At 38.1% G+C, this 14,203-nt stretch overlaps 5 protein-coding genes, 1 long non-coding RNA gene and 4 other non-coding genes across 14 annotated transcripts; 2 read left to right on the forward strand and 8 right to left on the reverse strand.

Moving 5' to 3' along the window:
• Nucleotides 1-597: 597 nt before the first annotated feature.
• On the reverse strand, nt 598-2,638 carry LOC104266750. 2 transcript variants are annotated; one of them, XR_003397463.1, is made up of 4 exons: nt 2,569-2,638; nt 1,986-2,087; nt 1,897-1,929; nt 598-697 (listed from the first exon to the last, which is right to left on the reverse strand). It is a non-coding gene; the product is annotated as an uncharacterized LOC104266750 (long non-coding RNA). The 2 variants fall into 2 exon arrangements; XR_003397462.1 differs by having other exon boundaries at nt 2,534-2,631.
• mir4052 (microRNA 4052) lies at nt 793-842 on the reverse strand. Its single transcript, NR_034445.1, has one exon. It is a non-coding gene; the product is annotated as a microRNA 4052 (primary transcript).
• mir4037 (microRNA 4037) lies at nt 888-944 on the reverse strand. The gene has a single exon (NR_034430.1). It is a non-coding gene; the product is annotated as a microRNA 4037 (primary transcript).
• On the reverse strand, nt 999-1,048 carry mir4061 (microRNA 4061). Its single transcript, NR_034454.1, has one exon. It is a non-coding gene; the product is annotated as a microRNA 4061 (primary transcript).
• On the reverse strand, nt 1,115-1,164 carry mir4039 (microRNA 4039). The gene has a single exon (NR_034432.1). It is a non-coding gene; the product is annotated as a microRNA 4039 (primary transcript).
• A 233-nt stretch (nt 2,639-2,871) lies between the features above and the next one.
• Nucleotides 2,872-3,957, forward strand: LOC100184996. The gene is made up of 5 exons (XM_002121678.4): nt 2,872-3,008; nt 3,060-3,140; nt 3,194-3,299; nt 3,356-3,529; nt 3,592-3,957. Exons 1-5 carry the CDS (start codon nt 2,953-2,955, stop codon nt 3,718-3,720), a joined length of 546 nt encoding a protein of 181 aa, XP_002121714.1. The 5' UTR covers nt 2,872-2,952; the 3' UTR covers nt 3,721-3,957.
• On the reverse strand, nt 3,800-6,494 carry LOC100177158 (40S ribosomal protein S7). Of its 2 annotated transcripts, none has more exons than XM_002122248.4 (6): nt 6,367-6,494; nt 6,074-6,228; nt 5,797-5,940; nt 4,576-4,640; nt 3,963-4,113; nt 3,800-3,905 (listed from the first exon to the last, which is right to left on the reverse strand). In XM_002122248.4, the coding sequence occupies exons 1-6, from the start codon at nt 6,449-6,451 to the stop codon at nt 3,831-3,833; spliced, it is 675 nt and encodes a 224-aa protein (XP_002122284.2). In that variant the 5' UTR covers nt 6,452-6,494; the 3' UTR covers nt 3,800-3,830. The 2 variants fall into 2 exon arrangements, with proteins under 2 accessions (XP_002122284.2, XP_002122212.1); XM_002122176.5 differs by having other exon boundaries at nt 6,306-6,415.
• A 132-nt stretch (nt 6,495-6,626) lies between these two features.
• Nucleotides 6,627-9,010, forward strand: LOC100179496 (sec1 family domain-containing protein 1). The gene is made up of 4 exons (XM_002121558.5): nt 6,627-7,679; nt 7,940-8,118; nt 8,177-8,332; nt 8,388-9,010. The coding sequence occupies exons 1-4, from the start codon at nt 6,668-6,670 to the stop codon at nt 8,907-8,909; spliced, it is 1,869 nt and encodes a 622-aa protein (XP_002121594.1). The 5' UTR covers nt 6,627-6,667; the 3' UTR covers nt 8,910-9,010.
• Nucleotides 8,304-10,554, reverse strand: LOC100187386 (phosphopantothenate--cysteine ligase-like). 2 transcript variants are annotated; one of them, XM_009863713.3, is made up of 3 exons: nt 10,437-10,554; nt 9,554-9,857; nt 8,304-9,501 (listed from the first exon to the last, which is right to left on the reverse strand). In XM_009863713.3, exons 2-3 carry the CDS (start codon nt 9,853-9,855, stop codon nt 8,958-8,960), a joined length of 846 nt encoding a protein of 281 aa, XP_009862015.1. In that variant the 5' UTR covers nt 9,856-9,857; nt 10,437-10,554; the 3' UTR covers nt 8,304-8,957. The 2 variants fall into 2 exon arrangements, with proteins under 2 accessions (XP_009862015.1, XP_002123168.1); XM_002123132.5 differs by having other exon boundaries at nt 9,554-9,860; nt 10,437-10,537.
• On the reverse strand, nt 10,554-14,133 carry LOC100177935 (phosphatidylinositol 3,4,5-trisphosphate-dependent Rac exchanger 2 protein-like). Of its 2 annotated transcripts, XM_009863712.3 has the most exons (13): nt 14,032-14,133; nt 13,730-13,872; nt 13,539-13,654; nt 13,338-13,486; nt 13,087-13,202; nt 12,932-13,033; nt 12,687-12,789; nt 12,460-12,510; nt 12,145-12,288; nt 11,494-11,675; nt 11,246-11,424; nt 11,022-11,192; nt 10,554-10,880 (listed from the first exon to the last, which is right to left on the reverse strand). In XM_009863712.3, exons 1-13 carry the CDS (start codon nt 14,075-14,077, stop codon nt 10,838-10,840), a joined length of 1,545 nt encoding a protein of 514 aa, XP_009862014.1. In that variant the 5' UTR covers nt 14,078-14,133; the 3' UTR covers nt 10,554-10,837. The 2 variants fall into 2 exon arrangements, with proteins under 2 accessions (XP_009862014.1, XP_018672752.1); XM_018817207.2 differs by lacking the exon at nt 12,460-12,510.
• Nucleotides 14,134-14,203: the final 70 nt, after the last annotated feature.

Below are 14,203 nucleotides of genomic sequence, written 5' to 3' on the forward strand. Positions count from 1 at the left end.
TATTTCTGTGATCTCTAATGTCGTTTAAAGAGAGAGCATGATATACTCTCTCATTTTCACGACTTGTTCCCGTTTACTATAGTAGTCAATGGAAGCCAGGCCGTTTTATGTAGTTTTTCTTCCGTTTTTTGACTTAATTTAAGTTTATAGGGAAAAATAAATATTTCCAAACACATATATATGTCTATCAAACCGTTTGTTTGGGCGTTTTTATTCCAATTTATAGAATAATTAATTTTCCTATACAAGCGCTAAAGTGTAAGCATTAACCTACCAAAAACTAAACTGGCCTAATAAACTGGAATAGTTAGTGTAGTTTTTGAAATAAACAGCTAAAACCTCCTAAAATCACTGTGCGCCTATCTTTTACAATGGAGACGAAGGGATATGGGAACGGAGTTGGCGGTCGCGTGAATAGAAAAAAGAATATATCACGGTTTTGGGAAGTTGCGCGTTATATTCTTTTTTTATTTCTGTGCTGCCATCACATTGATACAATTGCAAACATAGACATCTAATGTAATATTTGCTTCGGGGGACTTTTGGTTGCAAAACCCATTTACCCAAATAATATTTTTTTGGATTAAAACAAAGCAGTCACATTAGTTGATTTTGATTTATTGCACGAAAAACATTTCGATATATAACATTTCTATGATAAATTTTGTCGCTCCACCATGCCCTCCAACGGATAAACCTTAAAAACAAAATTTATTTTAATCACAGGCGTGACGTCATATAATAATGACGTCATTACCACACGTGTCGATGACGTCACCAAACCACAGCAACAGGTCCTGGGTTTCAAGTGAGTCACGTGACTTACTTGAAATGCAAGCCTGGGCGGTGATTGGTCAAAATTAAACGATGAATAGCGCCACCACGGGAGCATTGCCATCGTTGTCCGCCATCCGCATGGGGGCGGTACAGACGAGTGCAATTGTTCTCGTGTATGACGACATAATACAGCACGAGATGCAGGCGCCGTGCACAACCAATGACGGAACGCCAGAGTGTTTCAGAATCGAAACCATCTGAGGGACCGCCTTGTTGTATCGGCGAATAATGAGAATCATGACGTAACACTGTGACGATGAAAGCGTCGATCGTGGTTAATACAAAGAAACAAACTATTCAATATAGAATAGCTTACATCTTCATATAATCCACGATAAACAGTAATTTGCTTAATATCCAACAAGCTACATCTAAACACGCCCTTCCACCAACAACAACTATCGCTTATGAGCGGACAATCTCTACATCTGTGACGTCACATAGAAAAGCGAGAAAACAAAATGGCGTCACGTGACATCCTTTGACTTTCTACGAAGTTTCGGCGCTCGAACCTCGTCGAAACGTAGCGAACGCGAAATTTAACAGAAACCGAACCGCGCAAAAAGACGTCACTGCTTCACCCGCTATTGGATGGTCTACTGTCACGTCACAGTACCCTCTGTTGCAATATAAAGCAACGACTAAGCCGCGAAGCAGACAGAGGAAGGCTGGGGGGTGGCGGGCTTCCTGCGCGGGAAATGTGGTTGGTACAAGCGCTCTGATTGGTTGAAAGCTTAATCAGGCATTGAGGGTTTTAAGCCGATATCAATCGTTATTATGACGTTATACTGATATTTACGGTAGCATTGTGACGTGATAATGTTGGTGGCAACGTGTTTAGAATTTTAGAATTTCATTGAAATCTTATTTCCTTCAATACAAATGAGCAGTGTTGCGCAATACCAGTGATGCCCAAAATATTTACACCCAAACATATTAATCACTTAACAAAAGTTACTATCCACAAATAAAATTTAATTTATTATAAATTCAAAAACAATCAAAACACAAACACAATATAAATAATGGGGGTAAACCCCCCAAACCAATACCACCAACCTGTTTAAACTTGAATAAAAATCCGCTTCAAATCTGAAACAAAGTTTCTAAAAGTTTGTAACGAGAAGTTTCTAAAACAATGAACTTACTGAAGCTTAGCGCTCTGCCAGTTCTTTCCTAAGCTTGGCAATAAAGGAAGGAAGTCTCAAACTACGCTTGTCGTCATATGGTTAGAACCTCATAAACACGCTCTGCAGATTTATAACATTTCTATAGGGACTAAATTATGACTTTGCAATATTATTAATTATGACTCATCCTATTGTGTGTGATGTCATCAATAACAAAACAACCAACCATTAAAAAGTCACAATGAAAATGGAAGTATTATAACAATATTAAAAGTACTCTCATACACTTCATGTTACTGTGTTACCATGTATGTAACTTTGTGGTGATTGTTTTTTACAATTTATAAAACCCATTAGTGACCACTGGGTTGGAGAACATGTCATTTAGTGTCTTGCCCAAGGACACATACACCCACAATGGTAGCAGCGTTGGGCCTTGAACCCATTATCTCTGGACTAAAGGCACTCAACTGTGCCAGATGCTTAATTATGATGTCATAATTGAATGTATAAATAACAATTAATATGAACAAAAATTTAAAGTTACCAATAAAGTATATACGTACCCCCGCTACATAGCAGCATACATGATATCACGTACCATTATTTATAAGCCGCCACACCGTCGCCATTATTTCAGCACCAAACATGATATTGTAAACATGGGGAACTCCCTGATCTAAGAATTAACATAAGATTTCTATAAGGTATAATTAATTGCATTGTAAAAAACAATGTTTTAAATAAATTTAAAGACAAAACACATCATTACGTCATCAAATATTGTATCATGAAGTGTGACGTCACGAAACACAGAACTCGCTAATTAATGCTCGTGACGTAACAGCCGTCATTATCCATTATGAATAAAGAACGCGATTATCGATTTTCCGACAAACGGGCTTTGCAACGTCACAGTGGTGGTTTGTTTTCCATTGTAAGATTCGATTGAAGGAAGCTGTTTTGTTCAAACGAATATTAAAACATGGCTACGTCATGGGATGACGTATCTATGACGTCACGGTGTATGAACGAGAACAAGTGAGATAAGTTAGAAAAGATTTGAAAGAAAATTAAAATATTGCTTTCCAGGTTTGGAGTGAAAAGCTATTTACAATATTTCTATGACGATTGTGACGTTGGTGTCACGTGTAAAGTGAGGGGGGTGCACAGGTGGATCCGTGTTACGTCATATTGAATATTATTTAACAATACCTACGTCACAGATACGACAATATGGTCACGTGGTGTATTTGCGTCATTGGGATTATCTCCGCTCTGATTGGTGGAACGCTTGTTGTCGTCACAATCGTCAAACCGGAAGCATTTGATGTGCGTAATATGACGTCACATTACTATGACGTCACACTTACCCACTTTTTATACAGAGAGGGGACTTCCCAACCCCACGTCACTTCCTCGGTGTTCCGCATGAGCGATTCTTCTTGGTTGGGGGGATTTTATTTTCCTGTGGGCTCACTATCGCCACCGTGTGTCTGGTGGTCATAAGTTTGTTTCGAATTGAGAAAAGGAAACAAAAACTCGAATCCGACAACTTTCAGGTTTGGAGTTTTATCATTATTATGATGTCATAACAATTCTATTATGATGATCCTAATTGCAGAAAACGCTAACAATGGGAATGATAATCCCAGAACGGGAATTCCCCTTGTTTGAGACTGACTCCGAAATATCGCCAGTTCAACCCTTTAACCCCCAACACGACCCCTTGACCCCCAACTCAACTCCTTGACCCGGAAACGACCCTTTGACCCCCGACCAACCCTTCACCCTCGAATCAACCCCCTTAACCTCCGCCACGACCACACAGCTTATAGATGTTAACTTTATTTCTTCCCAAGTTTAAATGCCACCCGGGAATTCAAAATGAACATCTTTTCCGGTCAACTTCTTGTAAACAGCGGAAAACGTATCAATCTGTAAGAATATTAATCGTAAATATGATTATCATATTAAACATCAGAATAAACCAACCTTGTGCTCAACATTAGTTTGTTGTGACTTATCAAGATGGACGTGTATCGCACGGGAGGCGTCGAGCTTTATTCGGATTCGTTTTCCAACAATCTCGGAAGGGAAAACTAAATCTTCCAAAATATTCTCGTGGACGGTGGTCAGTGTTCGGCTATAATGAACAACATAGATATCAGCTACTATGAACATAGATATCAGCTACTATGAACATAGATATCAGCTACTATGAACATAGATATCAGCTACTACGAACATAGATATCAGCTACTATGAACATAGATATCAGCTACTATGAACATAGATATCAGCTACTATAAACATAGATATCAGCTACTATAAACATAGATATCAGCTACTATGAACATAGATATCAGCTACTATGAACATAGATATCAGCTACTATGAACATAGATATCAGCTACTATGAACATAGATATCAGCTACTACGAACATAGATAAAAATCTGGACAGACGAAACATTAGACGACTGAGTGTCATGCCAACACATTTTTTTGAAACTTGGTTAACATGTTTGCTCTAACTTCCCAGTTTTGAGCCAAAAAGGTTTTTACCCTGTTGATGATGACATCATTATGACATCACTATACCTTACCTCCTGGGTCGTCGTTGCTTGCTTTTACTCTTAGTTTTACGAGTCGGCTTCGGCAAAATTCTTCTCTAGAAAAACAAACCAAGTTACAAAAACATCGAAATTAAAGCCCAAACTTTTTCATTCGGAGCATTAACTATTAGCATATGCGTTAAATTAATGTCCTGGTTAGGGATGCAGAATAATTAGGAATTCTAGGATATTTTAGACTACTTTCTTTCGGATCTGGAATTTTGAACCTTGTTTATTTATAGGAAAAAGTAATTTTTCCCACATAAATCCGTTCATTGACTCTTTATTAGTAGCCTTGTTGGATTATGAGCTGTAAAATAACCAAAAATTCTACTATTCGGTAATTTCTGCGTCCTGATGATCAGTTTCTGGATTTTTCACATTTGGCGTTTTCGCACCAGACGTTATGCATAACACCAGAGATAGAGTCTTTTTCTGCACAAACAGAGAGCTCCAATCTCCTCAGAACGATGGTGCGAAAACGCCTTATTCGTAGCTCTGTATGGAACAAAAACGGCTAACCCGAAACGTATAGCAACCTTTAAAAAGACATGGTAAACATTTTTTTCAAAAGCCCCACAAAGACAAGAATTATTTTATGGTAATCCTTTAGCGGGTGGCCACCTAAAATTTAGATTTCAAAATGTTCTATAGCCCTCCTAGTCACCGTAATTCGTTTGATTTGCGTAAGGTTAACGATTTATGACGTCACAATAGTGGTATATTACATACGTTACAAGACGGTATAGCCTTGTTTTCCCCACTGTTTTAACGTAGTATCCAACCTTGGTTAAATTCATAACGGCTGGTGTGGAAAATACGGTGACGCAGCACGATTTTGCGCACTTTCAAAAATAATTTTCAACACAAACGCCCGAGTTTTTTTTTTTTTAATTATACAGTGGGTATCAGTGAGACCTAAGGAACATTTTGAAAGCAAAATTTCAGGTGGCCACCAGCTAAAGGATTACCTTATTTTATTAGACTTCAAGAGATAACATAAAGACGTCATTAAACAGAATACTCAATCCCATAATTAGGTTCAAATACAAAGGAAATAAAATCTCAAGGAACTCAGGAGACAAAATGTTAAAAACAATGGATCGCTTCTCAGTTTTTTTGTTCGAATAAACTTTGGATAAAACTGCATTGTTGTAAGTTTGCATTTGGCACGAATTGTTTAATGATAAGCAAAACAAAACATTAAGTTACCTGCGCGATAAAAATCACATGTTTGCCGCTAAACTTCTTCTCTAGCTCCCTCACCAGGCGAACCTGGATCTTCTGGAATTGCCGAAGTTGTGGAACCGGAACGAAGATGACAGCGGCTTTCCTTCCACCACCAACGTCTACCTCCTGTGGATAATAAGGGATGAAACAACTTTTAACATTTATGTTTGATAACTTTTATATTCTTACCATTGCAAAGAGTAAAAAGCAGTTAAAACAAACAAGTTTGTGCGTTACATCTGACAGACAAATAACCTACCTTAGCCGCTGTTATATAAAGTTCACGTAAGTGAGACTTTAGGTCGCTGTTACTTTCCAACTCCAAAATCGCTTGAGAAATCGAAGATTCAAAGTCGTCGGGTCTTTCATTCCCAGATTTCATGATTTTCGCTCCTGCGCTGAACATCGTGAGGCCTGCAACGAAATAACTCGTAATAATCTCAATTCTGGATAACTAAGTCATTAAACATTTTATATTGACTGATATTAACCTTTATAATCTTCTACAGCGCTAGATTTTCGTTGATATTTACATAAATATTGAAAACAAACCTGGATGTTGAAACCAGACGTGAAAAGGAAGGACAGTCACGTGATCACCGCAAACATATTTCAAGCGGTTAAACATAGATATCATGAAACTTATGTTATTTTAATTTAAATTAAATAAATTATTAAATTTCGTTGTTGGTTTGAATAAAATACCACGTTTGCATTATTTAGGATGTTTTTGCAAAAATTTAAACAAATAAAACATAGCATTTCTATGAATCTGTATTCTGCAACGTTCGGGATTCCCCAGATATTCTAGAATTTGTGACGTGGATTACATTGTGACATCACAGAAGTTAAAATGTCTTACTCGATTCGTGAACGACAAATTGGAGCTCTTAGATCTGTTTTAAACTTAGGAGCGCAAGTTACAAAGAATATTGAACCAGAATGGAAGGTTTTGATTTACGATAACGCTGGCCAAGATATTATTACCCCGCTGTTCTCGGTGGCCGATCTTCGTAATTATGGAGTTACGTTGTACACCTCGCTTCACGGGCAACGAGATGCTGTGCCCGATGTTTCAGCTGTTTATTTTGTTTTACCAACCGAAAATAACATCAAGCGAATATGCGAAGACATGAACAATGGACTTTACGATTCGTATTATTTCAACTTTATTTCAGCGATCTCACGTAAGAAACTGGAAGATCTCGCAAGTGCAGCCATACATGCCGATGTCGCGTCAAATGTTATGAAGATATTTGACCAATATGTCAACTTTACGACACTTGAACATGATCTGTTCGAATTGAATTCTGCATCTGATCTATCTTATTATAATTTCAACAAATCGAATTTGAAAGATCACGAGATGGATGAAATAATCAACGCGATTGTTGATGGGTTATATTGTGTGTTTGTTACCATGGGTACGATCCCCATCATCCGATGTCCAACGGGTAATGCTGCTGAAATGGTTGCCACAAAGTTAGACAAGAAGTTACGTGATAATTTGAAAGACGCGCGGAATAGTTTCTTTAGCCTTACAAATACAATGGTTGAACCTGGACAACAAATAACGAACTTTCAACGACCTTTGCTACTTATAGCTGATCGAAATATTGACCTCGCGACCCCTCTACATCATACATGGACGTACCAAGCTTTGGTACACGACGTACTTGACATGAAGCTAAACAAAGTGATTGTTACGGAGACAGTGGATGACAATGCTATGGCTCGTCCAATGAAAACGCAAAGTTTTAATCTTGGTTCCACGGATAAATTCTGGCATCAACACAGGGGAAACCCCTTCCCACAAGTGGCTGAGGCTGTGCAAGAAGAAATTGAGGAATATAAGTCGCACGAAGGTATAATGTTGTTTCTATGTCGCACGAAGGTATAATGTTGTTTCTATGTTGCACGAAGGTATAATGTTGTTTCTATGTTGCACGAAGGTATAATGTTGTTTCTGTGTTGCACAATGGTATAATGTTGTTTCTATGTCACACAAAGGTATAATGTTGTTTCTATGTCACACAAAGGTATAATGTTGTTTCTATGTTGCACGATGGTATAATGTTGTTTCTATGTTGCACAAAGGTATAATGTTGTTTCTATGCCGCACCAGGTGAGGTACAACGCTTGAAGGCCGTCATGGGATTGGCCGAATCAGATCAAGCCGTTGATATTTCTGACAACACGGCCAAACTAACATCGGCCATGAGTTCGTTGCCTCAGCTTTTGGAGAAGAAAAGATTAATCGATATTCATACAACGATCGCTACTGCTGTGCTGGGGAGTATTAAAGTGGGTTTATATTATTTCTATGGTTCATTGCTAAGTTACATTCATTCTATGTTTTCAGGAACGGAAATTGGACGAATATTTTGAAACTGAGGAAAAGTTGATGAGCAAAACAACAGGAGAAAAACCATTGATTGAATTTCTTAGAGATTCAAAAGGGGGATCCCCTGAAGATAAAATGAGATTGTTTCTAATTTATTATATTTGCCAATCACAAGTAATATCATAGAAATATCATACATTGTATGAATTAATATATTATTTCTACCCAGGTAAATGATTTAGATGAATTGATCCGGGCATTGGAAGATTCCGGTTGCGACATCGATGCGTTAAAATACGTGAAACGATGGAAACAATACACTATGGTCGGCGACGTAGGGGTCAGGGGGGGTGGAACCAAAACTATCGGGATGTTTTCGCATCTTATGAGTACAGGGTCGCAGTTTGTAATGGAGGGCGTGAAAAACTTAGTTTTGAAGAAACATAAACTTCCTCTCACCAAGATACTTGACAACCTGATGGAACTAAAGTCCAACCAAGAAATTGATTCTTATCGTTACTTTGACCCTAAACTTGCCCGAGCGCTCGACACAAGCATGGGGCGCGCTAAAGCTCCTTATACAGATGCTGTAGTGTTTGTGGTTGGAGGTGGCAACTATATCGAGTATCACAACATCATGGAGTATTCGCGCAACAAACCTGGAAGGAGGGTTGCTTATGGTTGTAGCCAACTACTCAACGCAAACCAATTCCTTCAACAATTATGCCAACTTGGAAAGGAAATTCAATAATTTATATTGTGTGTAAATAATAATGATTGTTGTAAATAAATAAAGATATTATGATGTCATAAACTGTTCATGCATCAAATAAAGTTGCGAGATTAATTTGATTTCTATGTTTTCACTTGTTGCGTTTACATTCACCACAGATGATGATGTCACAATGATGACGTTGTTATATCGAGTTTCGAGTAAGTTACCAACAACCACTTGGTGGCCATAGTTAGAAAGAGCCAACCGACATTTTGAGATCAAAATATTTTCGTCGGTTTCGAGTTTAAATGAAACAACGAACGCATTGAATGCCCATTGTTGTGCCACGTGCCCTAACATCTTTGGTGTTCGTTCCAATGTTAGCGCCAAACTTTCACTGGATTGTATCTTATGTAGGGGGAGTTTATCATCGGGGACATAGAAATCTGATACTGCAGCAGCAAGGTACACTGCTGCCCTCTTGTGGAGGGGTTGCAACGCTAAACATACGAGTCGTAACTTTCGTAAATATTCCTGCAATGTCATAAACTTCAACGCAAGAAGTGATGACTCGTGCTTTTTATATTCTTCGATAAGTTTCGTGAAATTGTGGTCGTCGATTGTTGTTCTGTGAATGACATCATAATAAATATTATGACTTCATAATCAATATAACCCACCTTCCATTTCTACCAACAATTAAATTCTTCAAAAACTTTTCTTGGTTATTTTTCATTTGTGTAAGGTACGGAAAACAACTCCCATCTCGATAAAGGAAAATAACTTTGTACCCTCGTGTAAGAAACTGTTCGACCGACAAAGCACCTCGCCGCCCTGTGCTAAAATTTTCCAAATAACGAACCGCGTGTTTTTCCAACGGAACACAAGTTCCACCGGAGGTCACTAGAGCGACTTTTTGATCCGGGATTTTCACCGAATCAGCAACGAACGCTTCGATAGAATCGATAAATTCTTTTTCCATCCCTGCTGGTAATTAACATTGTGACATCACAACAACAATATAACATCACCACCTCTAACAATAAGCATTGTTTCATAACAACCATAAAACAACTTACATAACACCCTACAGTTTGTTAAAGTTACTTTTATTCTGCTGGGTCTACTGTAGCCAGCTATTTTTAGTTAGACACTACCAAAGAACATCAAGGCCGCCATCTTGTTTTCCCACTTAACCATCGTTGAACACAAGTGTAAATCCACACATTTGCTATTTTTGGGCAATGTTCGGGTTATTTATGTTACTTTGATGCATCATAATTCATAAATGTTTCCCGTATCCTATATTACAACTACTGAAACAAAAAAAAGAAGCCTATGCTGATACATTTCACTGCTCAAGTGAGAAACAAGATGGCGTCCGGTGTTTTTAAACAAAAGTTCTCCTAACTTGTTGCACATTACTTTGGTCACTACTATAGTGCATTTTGCAGGTCTTAAAGTCGTCAATTTGTAACAAAACTAAAGTTAAATGTTAACGATATTTGTTTTAATAACAACTTTTTATTTTATATTTTATAAATTAAAACAATTCATTCTTACCTTACGTCACAATTCTAGAATTTGCTGGTCAAGTGACGTCACATTCCAGTATTTCCGTCTTTTTTACGTCATAAACATCGTTTAGTTGTTGGAACCAAAGTTAGTGATGTCATAAAATAGTGTTGCCACAAAGTTTTTAATTCATTGAATTTAATACGAAATCAAAACATTGGGGAGCGCAAGCTTGCGCCCGAATAATCAAAGAATCAAAAAAATTAAAAATAAAACAATTTTCTTGTTTATTTTGAAATGGAACTGTAAAAAGAACCTGAATACTTAGGTTTGTGATGTCACAGAATGATTTGTTTTACAATAAAAAGTAAAAGTACAAACTACAGTGAAATATGATTTCTATGTTGTTATGGAATGCTGTTCCAAAGTCATGTGACCAAATTGACCAATCACGGCGTAGATACTGTTTCAAGGGTCGTCGGGCGAAACAATCTAGGAAATGTTGATTAAATTAATTTATTTCTTCTGACATGCCCAAGGAAACCACAATGGTAGCAGCATCGAGCCTTGAACCCGAAACCACTGGGCCAAGATGTAAGTTCCACACTTATGACACAACATATATTATTTTACCTCGGAGCAGATTTAACGGTTTTATCGCGAGTTTCCGGGTTTTTAATTCCACAGTACGTGCGCGCCCCCATGTGGCTGAATTGGAAAGCAGCCGAGTTAAGTTGACGAGGTGGTAGCCCATGGCAACGAGCGAGAATGAGTGATTGTTCCAAACAACAGGCCATTGTTGACCTTATAATAGAACAATTAATATCCATTGTTACATCACAAATATCCATTGTTACCTATGAACCCCATTGTTACACATTATGACATGACAACCGCCCAATCTATTGCAAAACTCTGCGACCAGCGTGAGCACTCCAGCGCCACTAGTGGCAAGATGTGGTTTCCCGTGACGAGGCTTGACGTTGGATTCCAGTAAAGTCATGATCTCATCCAACGCGTTTAAGGGACGCGACAACTGGAATGTATAGTGATGTCATATATATGTTAATTATGACATCACATGGTATATTATGCCATCACTTACCCGATCCACCAAGACGGCACGGGCTTCAGTATCTCGGGGCAACTTGGAACGGTCAAGGTGGAACGCTCGGAACCTTTTGTAGTAGTTATACATCTTTCCCAAAGCTTTCTCATTAATAGAATTATTAAACTCCTGCATTGTAACCCCTTGTTCGTATAACTGGTTGCCTAGATCTTCTAGACCTGTGGGGTAATTAAACCATGATAACCTTGTATGTTATAATATATATACAACATGCAACATACATTACACCATGCAACATACATTACACCATGCAACATACATTACACCATGCAACATACATTACACCATGCAACATACATTACACCATGCAACATACATTACACCATGCAACATACATTACACCATACAACATACATTACACCATGCAACATACATTACACCATGCAACATACATTACACCATGCAACATACATTACACCACGCAGCATACATTACACCACGCAACATACATTACACCATGCAACATACATTACACCATGCTACATACATTACACCATGCAACATACATTACACCATGCAGCATACATTACACCATGCAGCATACATTACACCATGTAACATACATTACACCATGCTACATACATTACACCATGCAACATACATTACACCACGCTACATTATACTAACCGTGATTAAAGAGCATTGGAAGTAGTTTGACCCCCCCACCCGCTTGTAATCGAGGAGGTAGTTTAATAAACACATGCTTATCCAGATGGAAATAAACTTTAAGTGCGCAACGATTTCCTTCCATTGAAAACCCAACTCCGTTTACTGAGGATATAATGTGGTTATGATGTCATAATTATAGAATTTTTTTTTCTGCAGTTACAGTAACGAAGATTAAACAAATTTGATTATTTGATATTAAATAAAACATAATTATTATGTATAAATAAATGTTGATTATGATGTCATAAATAAAAGTTATGATGTCATACTTACCGTCAATATGACACGCATCACTGAGCATTTGATTAACATTGGACGGGCATTCTTCCAACATAAAGTAAAAATAAATCAAAAGTAAAAGATTAAGCGAAAAGAAACCAAATTATTGCTGAATCATAATAAAATATTGCTGAATCATTATAAAATTATTGCTGCATCATGATAATTGATGTTGAGCCATGATAATTAATGCTGTGTCATGAATATTGATGCTGACTCACCATTTGGTTCCACTTCACCGGTTATCGCACAGAAATGAAACGAAACTCTTTCCAGATCATTGATTCCGATACAACTATCTTCCAACATTGCGTTCTCATCGGGCTGTTAATAAGGAAACATGATTTTCATTAAATTTAACGTAAACTATCATTTTACTTCCGTTCCCAGTATAATACAGTGGGAGCCTTATGTTTGAAAATTAATTTGTATTCCAGCACTTGAGCGTTATGTTTGTATGACATACCATGTTGGGGTTGAGCATGGATTGGAAGATGACAGCCGCTCCGATCGACATCGATTGCTCGAGCCATTTCTTGCTCGCTTCTTCCGGTCGTACCCCGTATGTCTGAGGGTGGGTGATGTTTAATAGAAATAATATAACCAACATCAAAAACATACTTTCATGTTGTTGAACGTTCCTGCAATCGCACAACGAAGCTGTGCCGAAAAGGCCGAGATTGAAGCCACGAGAGCTTGGCTGAACACTTTGTCGCGACGGGATACGAGCTTCGGATCTGTGATGAAAGATTAATATTCGATGTTTAAAGTGTCTTGCGCAAGAACATCCAATAGTAGCAGCAACGAGCCTCCAACCCAAAACCTCTGAGCTACACGCAGGCGTAATATGAACAATAAACATTACTACGTACCTTCGTTTAACAAAACAGCGAGCACGAGTTGCGTCCGGACTTCGTTAACGTGACGATCAACCGATTCAATTAAAGTGTTTATGACGTCAGCGAATTGGTCGGTTCCCTCGCAAACCGACAGCGCCATCTTTATCGAATCATCGCTCGTGCTGAAAATATATATTTACATACAAAACTAACCCCAGCAAATCGCAAGCATACCTCGCTGTTAAAGCTTCGATGATTTTGTCATATTTCTTATCGGGCGTCGTTTCTTGAGTGTTTTCAAAGACAGTTTGAACAGTTTCGCTTCGAACAAGTTCGTTTAAACTGTGGATCTGAATAATCAACATTACATCGTGTCCGCTTACAAGTTACCGCGTAACTTTGTGGTTGTTTCATCAATATCTTACTTTACTGAGGAAATGTTCCATCGTTCCTTGCAGTTTATCCACAGCATCGCTTGATAAAGCGAGATCGATAAAGTTTAAACTTTCCACGCCCTCGGAGGAGCATGTGCTTGCCGTTCCACTGATCAACGATACTCGATCGCGACCTGGCAAGTTCAGGTTGATCAAATAACCAAAAGAAACCCCCAAACCCCTAACCCCTAACCCCCAAACCCCTAAACCCCAAACCCCAATAAAGGTTTCACTTTTAGAAGTTTAGCAGTTTGTCGCTGATATCTGTGTTCACAAACCCCAACCCCACCCACCTGAGAAAGTAACCCTCGAAGTCGGTCGCTTCGATTGCGATCTCATCTTGACGGGAGATATTTGTGTTCCACTAGGTGGGGGGCTGCGTAATAAATATAGAAATAACATAAAAAATAGAAACAACAAACATAGAAATAACATAAACATAGAAACAACAAACATAGAAACAAC

The sequence above is a fragment of the Ciona intestinalis genome, unplaced genomic scaffold (assembly GCF_000224145.3).
Source record: "Ciona intestinalis unplaced genomic scaffold, KH HT001175.1, whole genome shotgun sequence".
Classification (NCBI taxonomy): Eukaryota; Metazoa; Chordata; class Ascidiacea; order Phlebobranchia; family Cionidae; genus Ciona; species Ciona intestinalis.